The 22116-nt window shown below is 51.9% G+C and overlaps 1 protein-coding gene across 1 annotated transcript; it reads right to left on the reverse strand.

The window, feature by feature from the left end:
* Nucleotides 1-420: 420 nt before the first annotated feature.
* Nucleotides 421-20956, reverse strand: LOC147119545 (proteasome activator complex subunit 2-like; the record flags this gene model as incomplete). The annotated part of the gene is made up of 10 exons (XM_085984116.1): nt 421-694; nt 1243-1329; nt 2388-2442; nt 5725-5792; nt 14100-14168; nt 15629-15726; nt 16193-16241; nt 18062-18145; nt 20485-20547; nt 20876-20956. Coding segments are annotated over 10 exons (738 nt in total), but the record flags the coding sequence as incomplete, so codon positions are not given.
* Nucleotides 20957-22116: the final 1160 nt, after the last annotated feature.

Raw genomic sequence — 22116 nt, forward strand, 5'->3', positions numbered from 1 at the left:
GAAGGCTGTTCCCGATGGCGGGGGAGTCCAGAACCAGGGGTCACAGTCTAAGGATAAGGGGTAAGCCATTTAGGACAGAGATGAGGAGGAATTTCTTCACCCAGAGAGTGTGGTGAACCTGTGGAATTCTCTACCACAGGAGGCAGTAGAGGCCAATAAATTAAATATATTCAAGAAGGAGTTGGATATATTTCTTAAGGCTAAAGGGATCAAGGGATATGGGGAGAAGGCAGGGACAGGGTACTGAATTTGATCAGCCATGATCTCACTGAATGGCGGAGCAGGCTCGAGGGGCCGAATGGCCCACTCCTGCTCCTATCTTCTATGTTTCTATGAGCTGGCGGCTGACAAAAGGACACACAGAGAGATTTCTAAAGAGAGACAGAGGTAGATATGAAAGTGCAAAAACAGACACTGCTCTGTATTCACAACACAAATTTATTTAAAATCCAACACAACATAAAACATGAAGCCAGTTTATTGCACAGCATGGGACTAAGTGCACAGATCACAAGCCGTGTCCAAAGGTTGCTGCCTTGCTGATTGGTTGCCTGTCGAAAGTAATTGATGTCCCTTGATACTGCTCCCTCCCCGCCCGCCAATGCTCCATTCAATACATGGAGAAGGACTTCTCCTCCCCCTTAGGGTTGGTAATCTTCTCAGCATTCTTAATGATAATGTCCAGCAGTTCAACCTTGAAAAGGAGGGAGAGAGATAAAATGGATTCTATGCAGATTCAGAGAGAGGAAACCCTCAGCCCGAATCCAACGCTGGATTTGACCCCATGTCCCAGAGGGAGAAAAGCCAATGTCCTAGCCACTAACCACCCAGTCCCTCCCAGCAGGAATAGGAGGATGTGCAACATTCATTTACCCCCGAGGATGTGCCTCAGTATTTGTTCCCCACCCCGAGGATGTGTGTCTCAGTATATTTCCCCCCACCCCCCAGAGGATTTGCATCAGCAACTGTCCCACCGGAGGCTGTGAATCAGTAATTCCCTCCCCACAGACAGTGTGCACCAGTATTTGCCCTCCCCAGAAAGTACGCATCAGTAACTGGTCCCCCCCCCCCCCCCAAAGTGTCAGTAACTGTCCCACTCCAGAAACTGTACATCAGAAACTGTCCCCCTCAACCCCGAGGATGTGCATCAGTAATTGCCCTTCCCAGAGAGTGTGTGCGTCAGTAATTGCCCCCCCCTTACTGTAACCCGTGGGGTTGCCCGCCCCCATTCTCCGTACTTACGTAGAAGCCCCTGATGTCCATGATCATCGTCCTGATGTCCATGTAGGCAGCCTCATCCTTCTCATGGACCAGCTGGCGGTAATCCATCTGAAACAGGCAACCGGTGAAACGGTGAGGGACCCGGTAATCAGACGGGAGGGAGGGGGAATCCTGTGGGCTCGCATCGGGTCCTCCCGAGAGCTGGCACGGGCAGCGATGGTGCCAAGTTTGCAGCTGAGAGAGGGCAATGATCACCGGTGCAGGTAGGGCACTGAACAGGACGCACAACCTATCACGCAGGCACAGATTTCAGCCCGCTTGTCTAGGCCCGAGGTCTGGGCCCACCCCCGCAGGCCCGAGGTCTGGGCCCACCCCCGCAGGCCCGAGGTCTGGGCCTAGTACTATCGCAGGCCCGTGGTCTGGGCCCACCCCCCGCAGGCCCGAGGTCTGGGCCCACCCCCCGCAGGCCCGAGGTCTGGGCCCACCCCCCGCAGGCCCGAGGTCTGGGCCCACCCCCCGCAGGCCCGAGGTCCTGGCCTGCGGCCCGAGGTCTGAGCCCACCCCCGAAGGCCCGAGGTCTGGGCCCACCATCGCAGGCCCGCGGTCTAGGCCCACCATCGCAGGCTCGAGGTAAGGGGCTCACCATCGCAGGCCCGGGGTCTGGGCCCACCATCGCAGGCCCGGGGTCTGGGCCCACTATCGCAGGCCCGAGGTCTGGGCCGACCATCGCAGGCCCGAGGTCTGGGCCCACAATCGCAGGCCCGGGGTCAGGGGCCCACCATCGCAGGCCCGGGGTCTGGGCCCACCATCGCAGGCCCGAGGTCAGGGGCCCACCATCGCAGGCCCGAGGTCTGGGCCCACCATCGCAGGCCCGCGGTCTGGGCCCACCATCGCAGGCCCGCGGTCTGGGCCCACCATCGCAGGCCCGCGGTCTGGGCCCACCATCGCAGGCCCGCGGTCTGGGCCCACCATCGCAGGCCCGAAGTCTGGGCCCACCATCGCAGGCCTGAGCCCACCATCGCAGGCCCGAGGTCTGGGCCCACCATCGCAGGCCCGAGGTCTGGGCCCACCATCGCAGGCCCGAGGTCTGGGCCCACCATCGCAGGCCCGAGGTCAGGGCCCACCATCGCAGGCCCGAGGTCTGTTGAAGTTGGCGAGTTACTCACCACGTGCGTGTCCTTAGAAGCTTTGGCTACTGCGTCTCCTCGTTCAGTGAAGTACCTACAGAGACAAGAGGAAAAGTCAGTGCTGTGTGTGCGCAGGATATCCTCCACACGAGCTGTACCCTAATCCTGTGGAGCCGCCTTGTTCCCATATCCCTTTTCCTTCAACTAACTATCAAACCTATCCTTAAATGTTGACCTGGTCTCTGCCTCAACCACTAACTCCGGTTGTGTATTTCACAGTCTCACAACCCTCTGTATAAAAAGCTTTCTCCTGCTCTCTCGCCCCTAAATTTAATCTTGCATCTATGGCCCCTCATTCTTGACCCTTCAATTCCTACTCACAGGCAGTTTCGATCTGCTCTATCCCGATTTTAAATGCCTCTGTCAAATTGCCCCTTAATCTCCTCCGAATTAATGAAACAGCCCCAGGCCTAGATATTGGTCTCGGGCTGTGGCGTAAAGCGGGCGGTATCGGACAGGCCGCCTGTTATACGCAGCGCCCGATGTTCAGTCCCATTGCAGTCAGTGCAACTGAATATCGGGCACTGCGTATAACGGACAGCCGATCTGATACCACTTGCGCCACCACCCGAGTCTGGGTCCCAGTCATTCTCTGTATTTGTACCTCCACAGACCAGGCGGTATCCCAGTGAATCTGCACTGTACCCTCTCTATTGTCTCAACACCCTTCCTATAGTGTGGAGTCCAAAACTGCACACAGTGTGCACAGGTGTGTGAATATATCAGTCTGTGTATGTGTGTGTTTTTTTTTATTCGTTTATGGGATGTGGGCGTCGCTGGCAAGGTCGGCATTTATTGCCCATCCCTAGTTGCCCTTGAGAAGGTGGTGGTGAGCCGCCTTCCTGAACCGCTGCAGTCCGTGTGGTGAAGGTACTCCCACAGTGCTGTTAGGGAGGGAGTTCCAGGATTTTGACCCAGCGATGATGAAGGATCAGTGATATACTTCCAAGTCAGGATGGTGTGTGACTTGGAGGGGAACTTGGAGGTGGTGGTGTTCCCATGCGCCTGCTGCCCTTGTCCTTCTAAGTGGTAGAGGTCGCAGGTTTTGGGAGGTGCTGCCGAAGAAGCCTTGGCGAGTTGCTGCAGTGCATCTTGTAGATGGTACACACTGCAGCCACGGTACGCCGGTGGTGGAGGGAGTGAATGTTTAAGGTGGTGGATGGGGTGCCAATCAATGGGCTGCTTTGTCCTGGATGGTGTTGAGCTTCTTGAGTATTGCTGGAGCTGCACTCATCCAGGGAAGTGGAGAGTATTCCTTCACACTCCTTACTTGTGCCTTGTAGATGGTGGAAAGGCTTTGGGGAGTCAGGAGGTGAGACACTCGCCGCAGAATACCCAGCCTCTGACCTGCTCTTGTTGCCACAGTATTTATGTGGCTGGTCCAGTTAAGTTTCTGGTCAATGGTGACCCCCAGGATGTTGATGGTGGGGGATTCGGCAATGGTAATGCCATTGAATGTCAAGGGGCGGTGGTTGTTGGAGATTGTCATTGCCTGGCACTTCTGTGGCGCGAATGTTACCTACCACTTATCAGCCCAAGCCTGAACGGCGTTCAGATCTTGTTGCATGCAGACATGGACTGCTTCATTATCTGTGCACGTGCGTGTGTGAGTCTGTGTATGCACACGTGTGTGAATGTGCATGTATATATGTTGGTGTGTACATGTACACATGATGTGTGTACGTACACATGGTCTGTGTACGTGTATGTTAGTGTGTATGTACGTGTCAGTGTATGCAGGTGTACGCACGAGCTGTGTGGGCGCGCGCGTGTATACAGATCAGGGTCTGAGTCCGTATATTGTGACAAACACAGCAAATCCTGTCTTTATTTCTCATATCTCCCCCCGCCCCAAGAAAGGCTCATTTTAAAATGGAGGCTGCTCCCTCCTCACTGCAGATCAAGCGATCATTATTAACAGGATCAGTTTTGATGGCTGGGATTGGATTATGTTGACACGTAGGGCAGGATTTTAACTTGGAGGCAGAGGGGGAGGCGCGGGGGGGGGGGTGGCTGCCGAGTTGCAGTTGGGAAACCCGGGAGAACAGGTTTCCCTCAGGCCCTGCCAAATTTAACGGCAGGGCCTGATTAACATTTTTTTTCTCTGTTTCCCCCCCGACCCCTGCAGCCAGCCAGATTGAGAGGCTGGCTGGCGGGCAGGTCAGTAGGTAGGCCTGTGGCACCAGGCCACAGCCAGGGAGCAAAGATGAAGGAGGGAGGGATCGGGAGGCCGGAATCAGAAGTGGGGGGGGGGGGGGGGGGGGGGGGTTGTCAAAGATGTGGGGGTGTTGGGAGCTGGAGAGGGGGAATCGGAGATCAGAGGCGTCGTGGGGGGCAGAGTCAGAGACCTCGGGTGGTGGTGGCGGCGGGGGAGGTTGAGGTAGTTTGGAAGGATTGGGGTGGTGTCCGCTCGCGTAGGGTTGGTGAGGCGGAGATGCTGGATCCAGCAGGTAAGTGGGAAAGGCACTTACCCCCTGGATCCAGCAGTCCTCGCCTTCCTTTAGCTGCCGGGTTCCCCGGGAAACACAGCCGCCCACAGTTAAATTTAAAATGGTGCTTCAAAATGAGGCACGCAGTCTCATTCTAATATTTAAAGGGCCTGCCCGTCTCCTGGGAGCAGGTTGGTTGCCACTCCCCCCCCATCCCCCCTCCGTTAAGTAAGACCGGAAGTGGGCGGGTTGGGGTCAGGATTCAGATTTCTGCCACTTTAACCTCCCACCTGACTTCAACCCGCCTGATTTTTGGGGTTAAAATACCCCGCATACAGTTCGACAGAGGGAGATGGAGGGGTCCATCTACCCCTCCCCGACGTGTGTGGGTAACATGCTGTGTGTACACGTGTGATTGTGTACATGTATGTGTGGAAAACGCTGTGTACACATGCGACCATGTACATGCGTGTGTGCTGTGTGTACACGTCTGACCTCGTGTATGTGTGTGGGGAAGCACAGTGTGTATACGTCTGACCGTGTGTATGGCGAGAACGCTGTGTACGTGTGCCAGTGTACATGTATGTGTGCATGGGAGCACATTGTGCACACGTGAGTGTGTGTGGAGCACGCTGTGTGTATGTGTGCAGTTGCGCTGTGTGTAGACGTCTGACCGTATGTACATGTATTTGTGTGGGGAGCACATTGTGTGCGCGCGTAACTGTGTACATGTATGTGTGGGGAGCATGCTGTGTATATCTGTACATGTGTGTGGGGAGCATGCCGTGTACACGTGTGGCCGTGTGTGCATGAACGTGTGCAGCAGCACCCTGTGCGAGTGCAAGGACAGGTGTATTCTCGATACCCGGGCTCTACGGGAGTCGTACTTGGTGATGTTGGTCTGGAATCCCTCCACTTTTGTCTTCACCGCCGCGATCCTCTCCAGAATCTTTTCCTAAGGGAAAACACATTTGGTGCACGTCACTCTCCGAAATCAATCCAGCCTCTCCTTCCATTCCCCACACACGCATCTCCCTCCATGGTCATTCCAGCAATGATGATAAACACATGCCCCCCCCCCCCCCGTCTCTCCGCAATGGGACACCCGGGAGTGAAGAAGGCTCCTCAATCCCGAAAGCCCTCGCTTTTCACCAACCCAGTCCTGCTCTCCCCTGGCCGGCCTCCCACCTCTCCATACACCTGAGGTCATCCAAAACTCGGCTGCCCGTATCCTAACTCGCACCAAGTCCCGTTCACCCATCACCCCCTGTGCTCGCTGACCTACATCGGGTCCCGGTCCGGCAACACCTCCATTTCAAAATTCTCATCCTTGTTTTCAACATGGATGCGTATGACAGATACCGAGGGCTAAATACTCCAGAATCTTTAGAGGAGTACAGAAAGTGCAGGGGTGCAATTATTAAAAAGGATATTAGGAAAGCAAAGAGAGAGCATGAAAAATTCTTGGCAAGTAAAATCAAGGAAAACCCAAAGATGTTTTATAAATATATTAAGAGTAAGAGGATAACTAAAGAAAGGGTAGGGCTTATTAGCGATCATGAGGGTAATGTGTGTGAGGAGGCGTGAGACGTCAGTAGGGTTCTTAATGAATACTTTGCATCTGTTTTCACAAAGGAGAGGGGCAAAGCAGACACTGCTATCAGAGGGGAGGAGTGTGAAATATTACATGAAATAAACAGTGAGAGAGGAAGTATTAAGGGGTTTAGCAGCTTTAAAAGTGGATAAATCCCCAGGCCCAGATGAAATGTATCCCAGGCTGTTAAGCGAAGCAAAAGAGGAAATTGCAGAGGATCTGACCATCATTTTCCAATCCTCTCTGGCTACAGATGTGGTACTGGAGGACTGTTAATGTGGTATCCTTGTTTAAAAAGAGAGAAAAGGATAGACCGAGTAATTACAGGCCAGTCAGCCTAACCTCGGTGGTGGGAAAATTATTGGAAAGAATTCTGAAGGACAGGATAAATCTTCATTTAGAAAGACACGGATTAATCAAGGACAGTCAGCACGGATTTGTTAAGGGAAGGTCATGTCTGACAAACTTGATTGAATTTTTTGAGAAGGTAACAAGGAGGGTAGATGAGGGTAGTGCGTTTGATGTAGTGTATATGGACTTTAGCAAGACTTTTGATAAGGTTCCACATGGCAGACTGGTCACAAAGTTAAAAGCCCATGGGATCCAGGGCAAAGTGTCAAGTTGGATTCAAAACTGGCTCGGAGACAGGAAGCAGAGGGTGATGGTTGATGGGTGTTTTTGTGACAGGAAGGCGGTTTCCAGTGGGGTTCCGCAGGGCTCAGTACTAGGTCCCTTGCTTTTTGTGGTATATATCAACGATCTTGACTTGAATATAGGGGGTATGATTAAGAAGTTTGCAGATGATACTAAAATCGGCTGTGTGGTTGATTCTGAAGAAGGAAGCTGTAGACTGCAGGAAGACATCAATAAATTGGTCAGGTGGGCAGAACAGTGGCAAATGGAATTCAATCCGGAGAAGTGTGAGGTAATGCATTTGGGGAGGGCTAACAAGGAAAGGGAATACACATTGGGCCAGAAATTAGTGACCAAATGCGTGAGTACGGTCTGGGTACTCACGCATCTGGCCGTTGGAAATGCCGGCGTTCAGCATGCACAGCGCATGCGGGGGAGCGCCGGCATTTCCAGTCCTCGGAACGAAGGGGTTCATAGGCACAGCGCGTGCGACTGCACAGGCAGCGTTTGCGCAGTGAACTTCATCGATTTCATTCATGGATTCAGTGAGGGTAAGTCCTTACAAGTTACACTTGAAAAAAGCATGTGTAAAGTTGTTCCAAGGCTGCGGAGGAAGATATATTTTATCGTGGAGCTTCTGAAAGGCAATATTTTTGTTTGGGAAAGGGAGGGAAGTTATTTTAAGAAATTTTAAGTAAGTTTTAAAGTTTAAATTTTTTTTTTTTTTTTTTTTTTTATAAAAACGGGTTTTCAGAACGGTAGGTAGAAGGAGCAATTGTGGCTGTGTGAATTGAATGTGAAAATGAGTGTTCTAAAATGAGTAATGTAACATTTCCAGCACTTTTAAGAAAGAAACTTTTCATCAGTAATAAGTAATTATGTATGTATGTCCGCATATATTCCTTTACGTATATGTATGTATGTTTTATATTCCTTTACTTATGTGTATGAATGTATGTTTTTAATTATGATTTTTCAATAAGTTACTTTCTCTGAAAGTCATAATTAAATAATACATTCATACACATAAGTAAAGGAATATATACATAACACGCAAAGGAATATATACAGACATACATACTTTCAGAAGCTCCACAATAAGAAATATCTTCCTCCGCAGCCTCTGGAGCAACTGTACCCATGCTTTTTTCATGTGTAAGTTGTAAGGACTTGACCTCACTGAAAGCATGAATGAAAGCGGCGAATTTTACTGCGCACGCGTTCTGCCTCTGAACCCCTTCGTTCAGAGGACAGGAAATGCCGGTTTTCCCCGCATGCGCGGTGCATGCTGAAAACCGGCATTTCCTCCGGCCAGACGCGTAAGTACCCCGACCGTACTCGCGCATTTGGAAGGGAATTACTGGGCCAACATTTTACATGTCAATAAAATGAAAAATTTAACAATTGCACGATTTGCCCCCTCGCATCTGCAACTGAGGGTCCAAGGAGGTGCATTGCGCAAGAGGTCATCGTCATACGTATCCTCACACTGTTCCCTTTCGGGAACTGTATGAAGTGGTGGAAGGATTTATGGCCGTGATTAACGCTCATTCCGTAACCATCTTTGAACCAGCCATTAGGGTGGTTAGTCCTATGGCGTGAGGGTTTTACGGGCTCCCACAACCCATCTGAGAGGGGGGGGGGGGCCACCCACACCCACGGACGCAAGTATCCCGCTGGATGTCCACCCAGAATTTATAGTTGGAGCTGACTCCACTTGCCGGGACTGTCTGGAGTGGGGTTCGAAACCCTACTCCTTCTGGCCCAGCGGCGGGGATGCTTACTGCTACGCAAAAGGCCCACTCCGCACAAAAGGTGACACCCATACGTTTCCTGCGCCTTTTCCCTCCCCGTGACTGGAGCCCTATGCTGCCACTTGAAAGACCAAGCTATCATCTGCCCTTTTTGCGGCGCCTTTGACTTCTCATTACCAATGATGAGCAGGCGCTGCACCTCCACCTCCTTGAGGAGATTGCTGAGGTCATCATCAGTTCAATTGTGAGTTCTTTTAATGCCGTGAATTGTGCTCATTCCAGCCATTTCACGTTGCTAATCGGATTGGGCCTTTGTCATAGCGGTAGGATCCCCGCCGCTGGGCCAGATCAGGGTAGGGTTTCGAACCCCGCTCCAGACAGTCCCGGCAAGTGGAGTCGGAGCTCCGGCTCTAAATTCTGGGTTGACATCCAGTGGGATATTTGCGTCCGTGGGTGTGTGTGGCCCCCCCCTCCTTGTATAGCTTGTGGGAGCCCGTAAAACCCTCCCGCCATAGGACTAACCGCCCTAATGGCTGGTTCAAAGATGGTTACGGTCACGGAATGAGCGTTAATCATGGCCATAAATCCTTCCACCACTTCATACAGTTCCCCAAAGGGAACAGTGTGAAGACACGTATGACGACGACATTGCTAAATAAATAAATGGAATTAAAAAAATTCTTTTAGGGCTTTTAAAAGTCTTTAAATTGCTTTAATTCTGTTTAAAACTACTTCAGATTCTTCAAAATAATGTAAACGTTTTTAAAAGTTTATAAAAGTTACCAAAAGCTTCAAAAAACTTCCAAAAACCTATTTAAACTGCTGCTTTGCATGTAAAAATGCTTAGCAGCTTGGCAGAAACATTGGGGGCGTGTCCTGTTAAACTGAGACCTCAAGGGGCGTGTCTCACTTGCACTGCGCGCTACAGGCTTCGCGCTGGCTGCACTCCTGGGCGGCGTGACGTCAGACGCTGCCCGGGAGTCAACATTTTAAAACAGCAATTCCAGGCGTCCCTGAAGCTCAACGGCCGGCGCGTCGGGTAAGTGCAGATCGGGGGCTTGCACGCGCGGCAAGCCCCCGACTCGAATTTCTGGGCCATTAAATGGAAGGACGCTGAGTAGTGTAGAGGAACAGAGACCTTGGAGTGCATGTCCATGGACCCCTGAAGGTAGCAGGCCAGGTAGATAAGGTGGTTAAGAAAGCATACGGAATGCTTGCCTTTATTAGCTGTGGCATAGAATACAAGAGCAGGGGGGGTTATGCTTCAACTGTATAAAACACTAGTTAGGCCTCAGCTAGAGTACTGTGTGCAGTTCTGGTCACCACATTACAGGAGAGATGTGATTGCACTAGAGAGGGTACAGAGGAGATTTACAAGGATGTTGCTGGGAGTAGAGAATCTTCGCTCTGAGGAAAGACTGGATAGGCTGGGTTTGTTTTCCTTGGAACAGAGGAGGCTGAGGGGAGACCTTATTGAGGTGTATAAAATTATGAGGAGCCCAGATAAAGTGGATAGAAAGGACCACTTAGCAGAGGGGTCAAAAACCAGGGGGCACAGATTTAAAGTAATTGGTGGAAGGTTTAGAGGGGATTTGAGGGGAAATTTCTTCACCCAGAGGGTTGTGGGGGTCTGGAACTCACTGCCTGAAAGGGTGGTAGAGGCAGGAACCCTAACCACATTTAAAAAGTACTTGGATGTGCACTTGGGATGCTCTAACCTGCAGGGCTACGGACCAAGAGCTGGGAAGTGGGATTAGGCTGGATAGCTCTTTGTTGGCCGGCACGGACACGATGGGCCAAAATGGCCTCCTTCCGCGCTGTAACTTTCTGTGATTCTATGACAGGGCCTCGCCCCTCCCTATCTCTGGAACTTCCTCCAGCCCTGCAATCCTCCGAGATATCTGTGCTCCTCTAATTCTGGCCTCTTCCGCATCCCCGATTTTAATCGCTCCACCATTAGTGGCCGTGCCTAAGCTCTGGAATTCCCTTCCTAAACCTCTCCGCCTCGCCACCTCTCTTTCCTCCTTTAAGACGCTCCTTAAAACCTACCTCTGTGACCAGCTTTTGGTCACCTGCCCAGTATCTCCTTATGTGGCTCAGTGTCAGATTTTGTCCTATTTACACTCCTGTGAAGCACCTTGGGATGTTTTAAGATGGTAATGGCACTATATAAATGTTGTTGTTGTTCACAGTGAGCGTTTGCTGACTGTGTGACAATGGGATGGGGGCGGGGGGGGGAGAGAATGTGACAACCAGTCCCAACCCATCCTCACCTGACAGTCACACACACAAGATGCACCTTCCAATAAGATAGTGATCAGGAGCAGGACCTTGTCTGCTTTTGTTTCCTCTCTGGCGAGGGGCTGAATGTCCTCCTCCTGCTCCTGTGTAACAGGCCCGAGGGGCTGAATGTCCTCCTCCTGTTCCTATGTAACAGGCCCGAGGGGCTGAATGTCCTCCTCCTGCTCCTATGTAACAGGCCCGAGGGGCTGAATGTCCTCCTCCTGCTCCTATGTAACAGGCCCGAGGGGCTGAATGTCCTCCTCCTGCTCCTATGTAACAGGCCCGAGGGGCTGAATGTCCTCCTCCTGCTCCTATGTAACAGGCCCGAGGGGCTGAATGTCCTCCTCCTGCTCCTATGTAACAGGCTCGAGGGGCTGAATGGCCTCATCTTCCTATAAATACGCCAGATGATCAGGAGAATCCCCCACGGATCTTGCACCCCCCTCCCCCGCTCATACCTCCCAGTATCTCCGTTGACCATGCCTCTCAGCAGTGTAGAAAAAAAAAAACGAAACCTGGATGATGTCCACTCCCCATTCTTTTTCTTCCCAACCCGGTCAGCTCCCCAAACCTCAATTCACATCTCCAAATCGCTAAAAGTCCATCCCTCCAACTCGTCTCCGAAGCCGTCACACGTTTGCACTCGTCACGTTATTATTCTTTGGCGGGGGCGCGCCCAGAGAACCCGAGCGCACGGTGCCGCAGACGCTCGCCGGCACACACACTCCCCCGAAGGGCATTGGGCCTCCCGGGGTTGTTACCCGTCCGTGAATCTCTAGGGGCGGGAGGTCCAGGGCGCGCAGTCTCTGGTGGGAAGTCTCGACGTGTTCTCGCGATTGGCGTGGGAAGGGGGGGAAACAATTTTAACCCAAATATATCTGTGGTAACGGAGACTCTGCGGCGGGGGAAGGGGCGCACATCCAAGGTAGATTGACCCCTTGAGGGAGGTGTCCCAGGACGTGACTGGCCTGGTACTAAACCTATATTTTAAAAAAATCACTGGTTCGGCCCCAGATGGAGCATTGTGTCGCAATTCTGGGCACCACACTTCAGGAAGGATGTCAAGGCTTTGGAGAGGGAGCAGAGTAGAGATTGTCTGGAATGGTTCCAGGGATGGGGGGACTTCAGTTACGTGGACAGACTACAGAAGCTGGGGTTGTTCTCCTTAGAAGGTTAAGGGGATATTTACTAGAATGGTTCCAGGGATGAGGGATTACAGTTACGTGGAGAGACTGGAGAAGCTGGGGTTGTTCTCCTTCGAGCAGGGAAGGTTAAGAGGAGATTTGAGAGAGGGGCTTGACAGGGTAGATGCAGAGAGGATGTTTCCCCTCGTGGGGGAATCTAGAACTCGGGGCATAGTTTCAGAATAAGGGGGGGGCACCCTTTTAAACCAGAGAGGAGGAATTTCTTCTCCCAGAGGGTCGTGAATCTTTGGAATTCTCTACCCCAGAGAGCTGTGGAGGCGGAGTCAGTGAATATATTCAAGGCGGAGATAGACAGAGTTTTGAACGATAAGGGAGTCAAGCGTTATGGGGAGCGGGCAGGGAAGTGGAGTTGAGGCCAAGATCAGATCAGCCATGATCTTACTGAATGGCTCGAGGGGCCAAATGACCGACTCCTGCTCCTACCTCTTATGTTCTTATGTGTTTCAAGTTTAAATTTAAAAGAGGTGTTTTAAAATCATGAAGGGTTCAGATAGAGTAAATAAGGAGAAACTGTTTCCAATGGCTGAAGGGTCGATAACCAGAGGACACAGATTTAAGGTAACTGGCAAAAGCAGCGGACATGAGGGAAAACTTTTTTACGCAGCGAGTGGTTGGGATTTGGAATACACTGCCTGATAGGCAGATTCAATAGTAGCCTTCAAAAGGGAATTGGATAAATAATTGAAGGGGAAAACATTGCAGGGCTATGGGGAAAGAGCGGGGGAATGGGCCTAACTGGGTTGCTTTTTGAAAGAACCGGCACAGATTCGATGGGCCGAATGGCCTCCTTCTGTGCTGAACTATTCTATGATTCTATGCGCACTTTCAATGGGTGGTCCTTGCCCTTTCCCACCTCTCTGACTGGGCGAGAGGAGGGCGCCCCCCCGCACCCCATCATGCAAGAACCCCAGTGGGGGTTATGTTTGTCCAGTTCCCAATCTCCCACCGCCCCTTCCCTTCCCTCCCCCCCCCAGCCACCAGTCTAGCACAAAATAGGGCCCTTAATGGTCACCCAATCCCACAATCCACCGGTCTAACACTAAATAGGGTCCCTAAAGTCACCCAATCCCACAATCCACCGGTCTAACACTAAATAGGGCCCCTATAGTCACCCAATCCCACAATCCACCGGTCTAACACTAAATAGGACCCCTAAAGTCACCCAATCCCACAATCCACCGGTCCAACACTAAATAGGGCCCCTAAAGTCACCCAATCCCACAATCCACTGGCCTAACAGTGAATAGGGCCCCTAAAGTCACCCAATCCCACAATCCACTGGTCTAACACTGAATAGGGCCCCTAAAGTCACCCAATCCCACAATCCACCGGTCTAACACTGAATAGGGCCCCTAAAGTCACCCAATCCCACAATCCACCGGTCTAACACTGAATAGGGCCACTAAAGTCACCCAATCCCACAATCCACCAGTCTAACACTGAATAGGGCCACTAAAGTCACCCAATCCCACAATCCACCAGTCTAACACTGAATAGGGCCCCTAAAGTCACCCAATCCCACAATCCACCGGTCGAACACTGAATAGGGCCCCTAAAGTCACCCAATCCCACAATCCACCAGTCTAACACTGAATAGGGCCCCCCTGCCTCGGTTATCTTGTTCCCAATCACAAGGGAAGTGACACGAACGATTGATAATATATCAGGGGAGAGCTATTCCTTCACACGGTGGGGGTAGGTCACCCTCTCCCAGTAAGGGTTATGGGCTCCTTCTCCCACCCTTATGCATCAATCACACCCCACCCCCCGCCGCACTTTCCCCGTCTCCTCACCTGAATAGCCACTCCAAAATCATTACCATCTTCGATCTTGGGCACCATGTACTGGATCCAGGCAGTCAGCTGGGAAAATGGGAATGGGACAAGAGGTGAGTGGTGAGAAAGTGACGGCAGAAACTTGTACCTGTCCCTGGGAGAGCTCACTGTGACACTGGGTAATGTAGAGGGAGCTCTGTATTGTACCTGTCCCTGGGAGAGCTCGGTGCTGACACTGGGTAATGTTGAGGGAGCTCTGTATTGAACCTGTCCCTGGGAGTGCTCACTGTGACACTGGGTAATGTAGAGGGAGCTCTGTATTGTATCTGTCCCTGGGAGAGCTCACTGTGACACTGGGTATTGTAGAGGGAGCTCTGTATTGTATCTGTCCCTGGGAGAGCTCGGTGCTGACACTGGGTAATGTAAGGGAGCTCTGTATTGTACCTGTCCCTGGGAGAGCTCACTGTGACACTGGGTAATGTTGAGGGAGCTCTATTGTATCTGTCCCTGGGAGAGCTCACTGGGACACTGGGTAATGTAGAGGGAGCTCTATTGTATCTGTCCCTGGGAGAGCTCACTGTGACACTGGGTAATGTAGAGGGAGCTCTGTATTGTATCTGTCCCTGGGAGAGCTCACTGTGACACTGGGTAATGTAGAGGGAGCTCTGTATTGTACCTGTCCCTGGGAGAGCTCACTGTGACACTGGGAATGTAGAGGGAGCTCTGTATTGTACCTGTCCCTGGGAGATCTCACTGTGACACTGGGTAATGTAGAGGGAGCTCTGTATTGTACCTGTCCCTGGGAGAGCTCACTGTGACACTGGGAATGTAGAGGGAGCTCTGTATTGTACCTGTCCCTGGGAGATCTCACTGTGACACTGGGTAATGTAGAGGGAGCTCTGTATTGTACCTGTCCCTGGGAGAGCTCACTGTGACACTGGGTAATGTAGAGGGAGCTCTGTATTGTACCTGTCCCTGGGAGAGCTCACTGTGACACTGGGTAATGTAGAGGGAGCTCTGTATTGTACCTGTCCCTGGGAGAGCTCGGTGCTGACACTGGGTAATGTAGAGGGAGCTCTGTATTGTACCTGTCACTGGGAGAGCTCACTGTGACACTGGGTAATGTAGAGGGAGCTCTGTATTGAACCTGTCCCTGGGAGAGCTCACTGTGACACTGGGTAATGTAGAGGGAGCTCTGTATTGAACCTGTCCCTGGGAGAGCTCACTGTGACACTGGGTAATGTAGAGGGAGCTCTGTATTGTACCTGTCCCTGGGAGAGCTCACTGTGACACTGGGTAATGTGAGGGAGCTCTGTATTGTACCTGTCCCTGGGAGAGCTCACTGTGACCCTGGGTAATGTGGAGGGAGCTCTGTATTGTACCTGTCCCTGGGAGAGCTCACTGTGACACTGGGTAATGTAGAGGGAGCTCTGTATTGTACCTGTCCCTGGGAGAGCTCACTGTGACACTGGGTAATGTAGAGGGAGCTCTGTATTGTACCTGTCTCCGAGCGTGCTCTATGATGTCTCTCCTGCTCCTTCACTCACCGTGATACACGTCTCCTTCAGTGTCCGCAGCTCTGGTTTGACTCGTTGAACTAACGTTAGGATCTTCTCATTGGCTTTGAGAAACCCGCATTTTGGAGCTGGACATGAAAGGAGCAAATGATTAGCCAGCACCTACGAGCCCTTGAATTCCCGCGCCCCTCGACCCCCGCCTCAGTATCAGAACCGCAATTCCCAGTGTGGTACTGAGCCCCACACAAAGCAGGAAGGGCCGAGGTTCCATCGTCGAGAATTGGGTCCCAGCACCCCTCTGGGTTAATGAGGAGGATCAATCAGTCAGTGTTCCCGCTCCAGATCACTATCACTATGTGTTAGGGGGGGGGGGCCACATCCGATATGGGCACGGTCAGGCTGGAGTGTGATTCCTCCCACGGTCGATTGCCGCGACTGCCTGGACTCGTCGCATGAGGAATGCCCACTTGTTGCGAGGCACCAGGGAACTCGGCCCCCAGCCCGCAGGGAAGGCGGGGGGGGGGGGGGGTGGGGGGCAGTTGAACAAACAACATTTTCAACACCTCATCTTGGACTGGCAGCATAGTCACTCACGTTTTTCCTTCTTTTTCTCCTTCCCGTCCTCCGTCTTGGTATCGTTTTCCTGCAGATGGACAACAACCAAGATTAAAGGAGCCAGACAGCGAATTGTGAGTCGGCTCGGAACTCGGGGGTGAGGAGCGGCGGGAGTGGTGGGGGGGGGGGGGGGGGGGGCGGGGTGGGGAAGCTCAGCGATCGCATGGCGAAGCACCCGTCCGCTGGCCGATTTAAAATGGTGGCCAGCAGGACACCATATATAGGAACAGGAGCAGGCCATTCAGCCTCTCGGGCCTGTTACCATAGGAACAGGAGGAGACCATTCAGCCTCTCGGGCCTGTTACATAGTAACAGGAGGAGGCCATTCAGCCTCGCGAGCCTGTTACATTGGAACAGGGAGGAGGCCATTCAGCCTCTCGAGACTGTTACATAGGAACAGGAGGAGGCCATTCAGCTGCTCGGGAATGTTCCGCCATTCAGTTAGATCAGGGTTGATCAGCATCTTAATCACATTTACACGCCTTTGTTCCATATCCCTCGATACCCTTACCCAACAAAAATATTTTAGTCTTAGTCTCGAAATCGCCAATTGTCCCCTACCCACAGCCTTTTGAGGGAAGAGTGTTCCAGAAGGGTAAGGAAAAACAGTCCCATTAAACAGCCTCGAGCTGATAACGGGATGTGTAGTTACTGGATTATAGAGGGGAAGACACTCCATTAAGGGGAGAGCTTTAAACTCAATCACTTTGCTAACTGTGGCCCTAATTCCCTCTCCCAGTTTCCTCCTCTCCCACATACCACCCTCCTTTTTTTTTTTTAAATTCATTCACGGGATGTGGGCGTCGCTGACAAGGCCGGCATTTATTGCCCATCCCTAATTGCCCCTCGAGAAGGTGGTGGTGAGCCGCCTTCTTGAACCGCTGCAGTCCGTGTGGTGAAGGTACTCCCACAGTGCTGTTCGGGAGGGAGTTCCAGGATTTTGACTCAGCGACGATGGAGAAACGGCCAATATATTTCCAGGATGGTCTGTGACTTGGAGGGGAACTTGGAGGTGGCGGTGTTCCCATGCGCCTGCTGCCCTCGTCCTTCTAGGTGGAAGAGGTCGCAGGTTTGGGAGGTGCTGCCGAAGAAGCCTTGGCGAGTTGCTGCAGTGCATCTTGTAGATGGTACACACTGCAGCCACGGTACGCCGGTGGTGGAGGGAGTGAATGTTTAAGGTGGTGGATGGGGTGCCAATCAATGGGCTGCTTTGTCCTGGATGGTGTCGAGCTTCTTGAGTGTTGATGGAGGTGCACTCATCCAGGCAAGTGGAGAGTAATCCATCATGGGGGTCAGCCGTGGCTCAGTGGGGAGAACTTTTACCTCCGAGTCAGAAGGTTGAGGGTTCAAGCCCCACTCCAGAGACTTGAGCACAAAATTTAAGGCTACACGCCGGTGCCAGTACTGAGGGAGCGCTGCACTGTCGGAGATGCCGTCTTTCGGATGAGACGTTAAACCGAGGGCCCCGTCTGCCTTCTCGGGTGGACATAAAAGATCCCACGGCCGCTATTGGAAGAAGAGCAGAGGGGAGTTCTCCCCGGTGTCCCGGGGCCAATATTTATCCCCAATACAAACGATCTGCTTCTGGGATCTTGCTGTGCACAAATTGGCTGCCGCGTTTCCTACATTACACTTCATTGGCTGTCAAGTGTTTGGGACGTCGAGGTGGTGAAAGGCGCTGTAGAAATGCAATTCTTTCCCTCGCACTCCCACCTTTGCCTCTTTTCAAATTTGCCAATCACCCCCCCCCCCCACAGCTGTGGGCTCCGAGTGAGTGACCTTTTAATGGGTCATAGGGCCCAGACCCGGCCTTGCGACAGATTCCCCCCCTGTCCCCGAGGCTCTCACCTCTTCTTTTTTGGGTGGGTCTGGGATCGGGATGTCCAGCTCGGCGTGAATCAGTGATAAATCCGAGAGGTTCAGGATATCGGCCTGCAAAAGATGGGAATGAGATGGATTAGAGACCAGTTTCAACCTCGCCACCCACCCAACTTGTCCCTAGGGCTGAAGGCTTGACCTCCACTAAACCCTTCACTGACTGAAAGGGTGGTAGAGGCAGGAACCCTCACAACATTCAAGAAGCATTTAGATGAGCACCTGAAACGCCACAGCATACAAGGCTACGGACCATGTGCTGGAAAATGGGATTAGATAGGGGTTGATGGCCGGCGCGGACACGATGGGCCTCTTTCTGTGCTGTATAACTCTATGACTCTATCTGTTCGCCCCCAGCCACCCGCACGCTGCCAAGTTACCACCCTTAATGTGTGCAGTCAAGATAGCGCCACAAGGACATCGAACTTACAGCACAGAAACAGGCCATTCGGCCCAACTGGTCCATGCCGGTGTTTATGCTCCACACGAGCCTCCTCCCTCCCCTCTTCATCCAACCCTATCAGCATAATCCTTTTACTCCTTTCTCCTTCATATGCTTATCTAGCTTCCCCTTAAATGCATCTATACTATTCGCCTCAACTACTCCCTGTGGTAGCGAGCTCTACATTCTCACCACTTTCTGGGTAAAGAAATTTCTCCTGAATTCCCTATTGGATTTATTAGTGACTGTCTTATATTTATTATGGCCCCTAGTTCTGGTCTCGCCTGCAAGTGGAAACATCTAGTTAGGCCACAGCTGGAATACTGTGTGCAGTTCTGGTCGCCACACTATAGGAAGGATGTGATTGCATTGGAGAGGGTGCAGAGGAGATTCACCAGGATGTTACCTGGGCTGGAGCGCTTCAGCTATGAAGAGAGACTGGACAGGCTGGGGTTGTTTTCCTTAGAGCAGAGAAGGCTGAGGGGGGGATCTGATTGAGGTGTACAAAATTATGAGGGGCATAGATAGGGTAGATAGAAAGGAACTTGTCCCCTTAATAGAGGGATCAATAACCAGGGGGCGTAGTTTCAAGGTAAGAGGCAGGAGGTTTAGAGGGGATTTGAGGAAAAACTTTTTCACCCAGAGGGTGGTTGGAATCTGGAACTCACTGCCTGAAAGGGTGGTAGAGGCAGGAACCCTCACAACATTCAAGAAGCATTTAGATGAGCACTTGAAACGCCACAGCATACAAGGCTACGGACCAAGTGCTGGAAAATGGGATTAGAATAGACAGAGCTTGATGGCTGGCGCGGACACGATGGGCCGAAGGGCCTCTTTCTGTGCTGTATAACTCTATGACTCTATCTATCTTCGCTACGTCTATTCTGTCGAACCCCTTCATAAACTTAAAGGCAGCCATCAGGTCACCCCCTCGGTCTTATCTTTTCTGGAGAAAAGAGCCCCAGCCTGTTCAACCTTTCTATCTTTCCTGAAAGTTATAACCTCTCAGTTCTGGTATCATCCTTGTGAATCTTTTTTGCACCTTTTCCAATGTCTCTATGTCCTTTTTATAAAATGGAGACCAGAACTGTATACAGCAGACCAGAATAATGGCCCCAGCCCACTTCCAACATTACTGGTGAAGAAGCTCGAGGCCTATACTTGCTCCCAAAATGGCTGACACACTTCCTTTCGTCCCCCTTCTGCCCGCCTGCTGCTAACCCCCCCACCCCTGGTGAAGACTTCCCGCTGCTCTCCCAGTAGCCCTTCATTGGTTGCCGGTGACCGATATCCCAGCATTCTCCACTGCCACCCCCGACCCCTCCGTCGGGTCGTCACCATTGAGACGCTGGGCACAGGTAAATAATACAATTGAGCTGAGCTGGCATCACTGGGCGAGGTCAGACCGTCAGCGTGCGGGCACGTGCCAACGACTGAGGAGCTTTGCCGGCACGCCATGAATGGCCCCCGTGGCGGTGGGATAGTCAACTGCAGGGGGCTTCGCAGCCAAGACAGGTTTTGCTCTCATCGTATACACACACACACACACTCGCTCACAAACTCGCGTTCTTCCACACTGTCACAAACTTGTGCACACACTCCAAGGCCTAGAAATTCGTTTCGGGCAGTGGCACAAAAACGGGCCGTATCGGATCAGCCGCCCACAGAACTGAGTATCAGGCACTGCGCATAACGGGCGGCCGACCCAATACCGCCCGATTTGCGCCGCTGCCCGAGACCCCTTCTCTCTCTCTCTGTCTCTCACTCTCTGTCTGTCTCTCTCTGTCTGTCTCTCTCTCTCCCTCCCTCCCTCCCTCCCTCTCGCATTTCGAGCAGGGAGAGATCTCTGCGCAGGATGGTGTTTTTTTGCTGGGTGTTCCTGCACGGTCGGCCCTCCCCTCTCTGCGCGAGTCCCAGGCACTGCGGGGGGGGGTTTGAAGGCCGACGCACTTACCCGCAGTAAATTGTCCAGCTCCGCTAGTTTACTTGGTAAGAGGCTGGAGATGAGGAGTACAGCCTGTGGAGGGAAAGGAGGAGGGTTACAACGGTGCAAATGCAACTCCACTGCAGCAATATCCTCAATGTTGCTCTTTGCTGCTCCTCGAAAACTCGCCGGAAGGGAAGGAATCCATTGCCTGAGGAACGCACACACACGACATATGGACACAGAGTATCAAACAAAATTTGACACTTAGCCACATAAGGAGATATTAGGGCAGATGACCAAAAGCTTGGTCAAAAAGAGATAGGTTTTAAGAAGTATCTTAAAAGGAGGAGCAAGAGGTGGAGAGGTTTAGGGAGATATATTTATACACACACACACATTTCACACCTTCACCACTTACCTCAGAGCAGATCTGACCCCTGAATTTCTGCACCTGGGGGGGATTGGGAGAGACATTATTACAACCAGCACCACACTTTACAGTTCACTGCAGAGACACTGCTTCACTTATCGGCATCATGTACAGCCCAGGTTAGATACAGAGTAAAGCTCCCTCTGCACTGTCCCATCAAACACTCCCAGGGCAGGTACAGCACGGGTTAGATACAGAGTAAAGCTCCCTCTACACTGTCCCATCAAACACTCCCAGGGCAGGTACAGCACGGGTTAGATACAGAGTAAAGCTCCCTCTACACTGTCCCATCAAACACTCCCAGGGCAGGTACAGCACGGGTTAGATTCAGAGTAAAGCTCCCTCTACACTGTCCCATCAAACACTCCCAGCACAGGTACAGCACGGGTTAGATTCAGAGTAAAGCTCCCTCTACACTGTCCCATCAAACACTCCCAGGGCAGGTACAGCACGGGTTAGATACAGAGTAAAGCTCCCTCTGCATGGTCCTGTATCGAGAGGGATGTTCAGAGATGCGCTGACCATAGTTGTATCGAGAAATTAGAGTGAGACGGAGAGTCCGGAAGACTGAAGGGCTAGACTGCCTGCAGTCTCACCCAATGGGCAGGTCCCACTCTCTCAGCCAGACACTGTGCCCTTTGCCAGCAGCAACATCATCCACTGCAGGTTAGTACCATCTCTATCCTTGCGTTCAAATCCCACCACGGCCTCGCCCCACCCTATCTCTGTAACTTCCTCCAGCCCCACAACCCTCCGAGATCTCAGTGCTCCTCCGATTCTGGCCTCTTGCACATCCCAAATTTTAATTGCTCCATCATTGGCGGCCGTGCCTTCAGCCTCAGCGCTGGTATTCCCTCCCTAAATCTCTCCACCTTTCCGTCCCCCTTTAACAGACGCTCCTTAAAACCTACTTCTTTGACCAAGCTATTTTGGTCACCTGTCCTGATATGTGGCTCGGTGTCAAATTTTGTTTGATAATCGTTCCCGCGATGCGCGTTTGGGATGTTTTACTAGGTTAAAGGCACCACATAAATACAAGTTGTTTTTGAGGAGGATTCCGGGAGCAGAAAGAAGCTGAATATTGAACAGAAGAGGGATAAGATCGGGATGTTGGTTGGAGGAGGGTGATGGGTGTCCGGTTTCCACATGCTTCATATTTTGGGATGTTGGGGGGATTTCCAGGCCTCCCTTTGAGAAACCAAGCAGAGAAATGTAGTAAATAATGAGGT

This window comes from Somniosus microcephalus, chromosome 4, assembly GCF_052327205.1.
Source record: "Somniosus microcephalus isolate GS21.2 chromosome 4, FLI_Smic_1.0, whole genome shotgun sequence".
Lineage (NCBI taxonomy): Eukaryota > Metazoa > Chordata > Chondrichthyes > Squaliformes > Somniosidae > Somniosus > Somniosus microcephalus.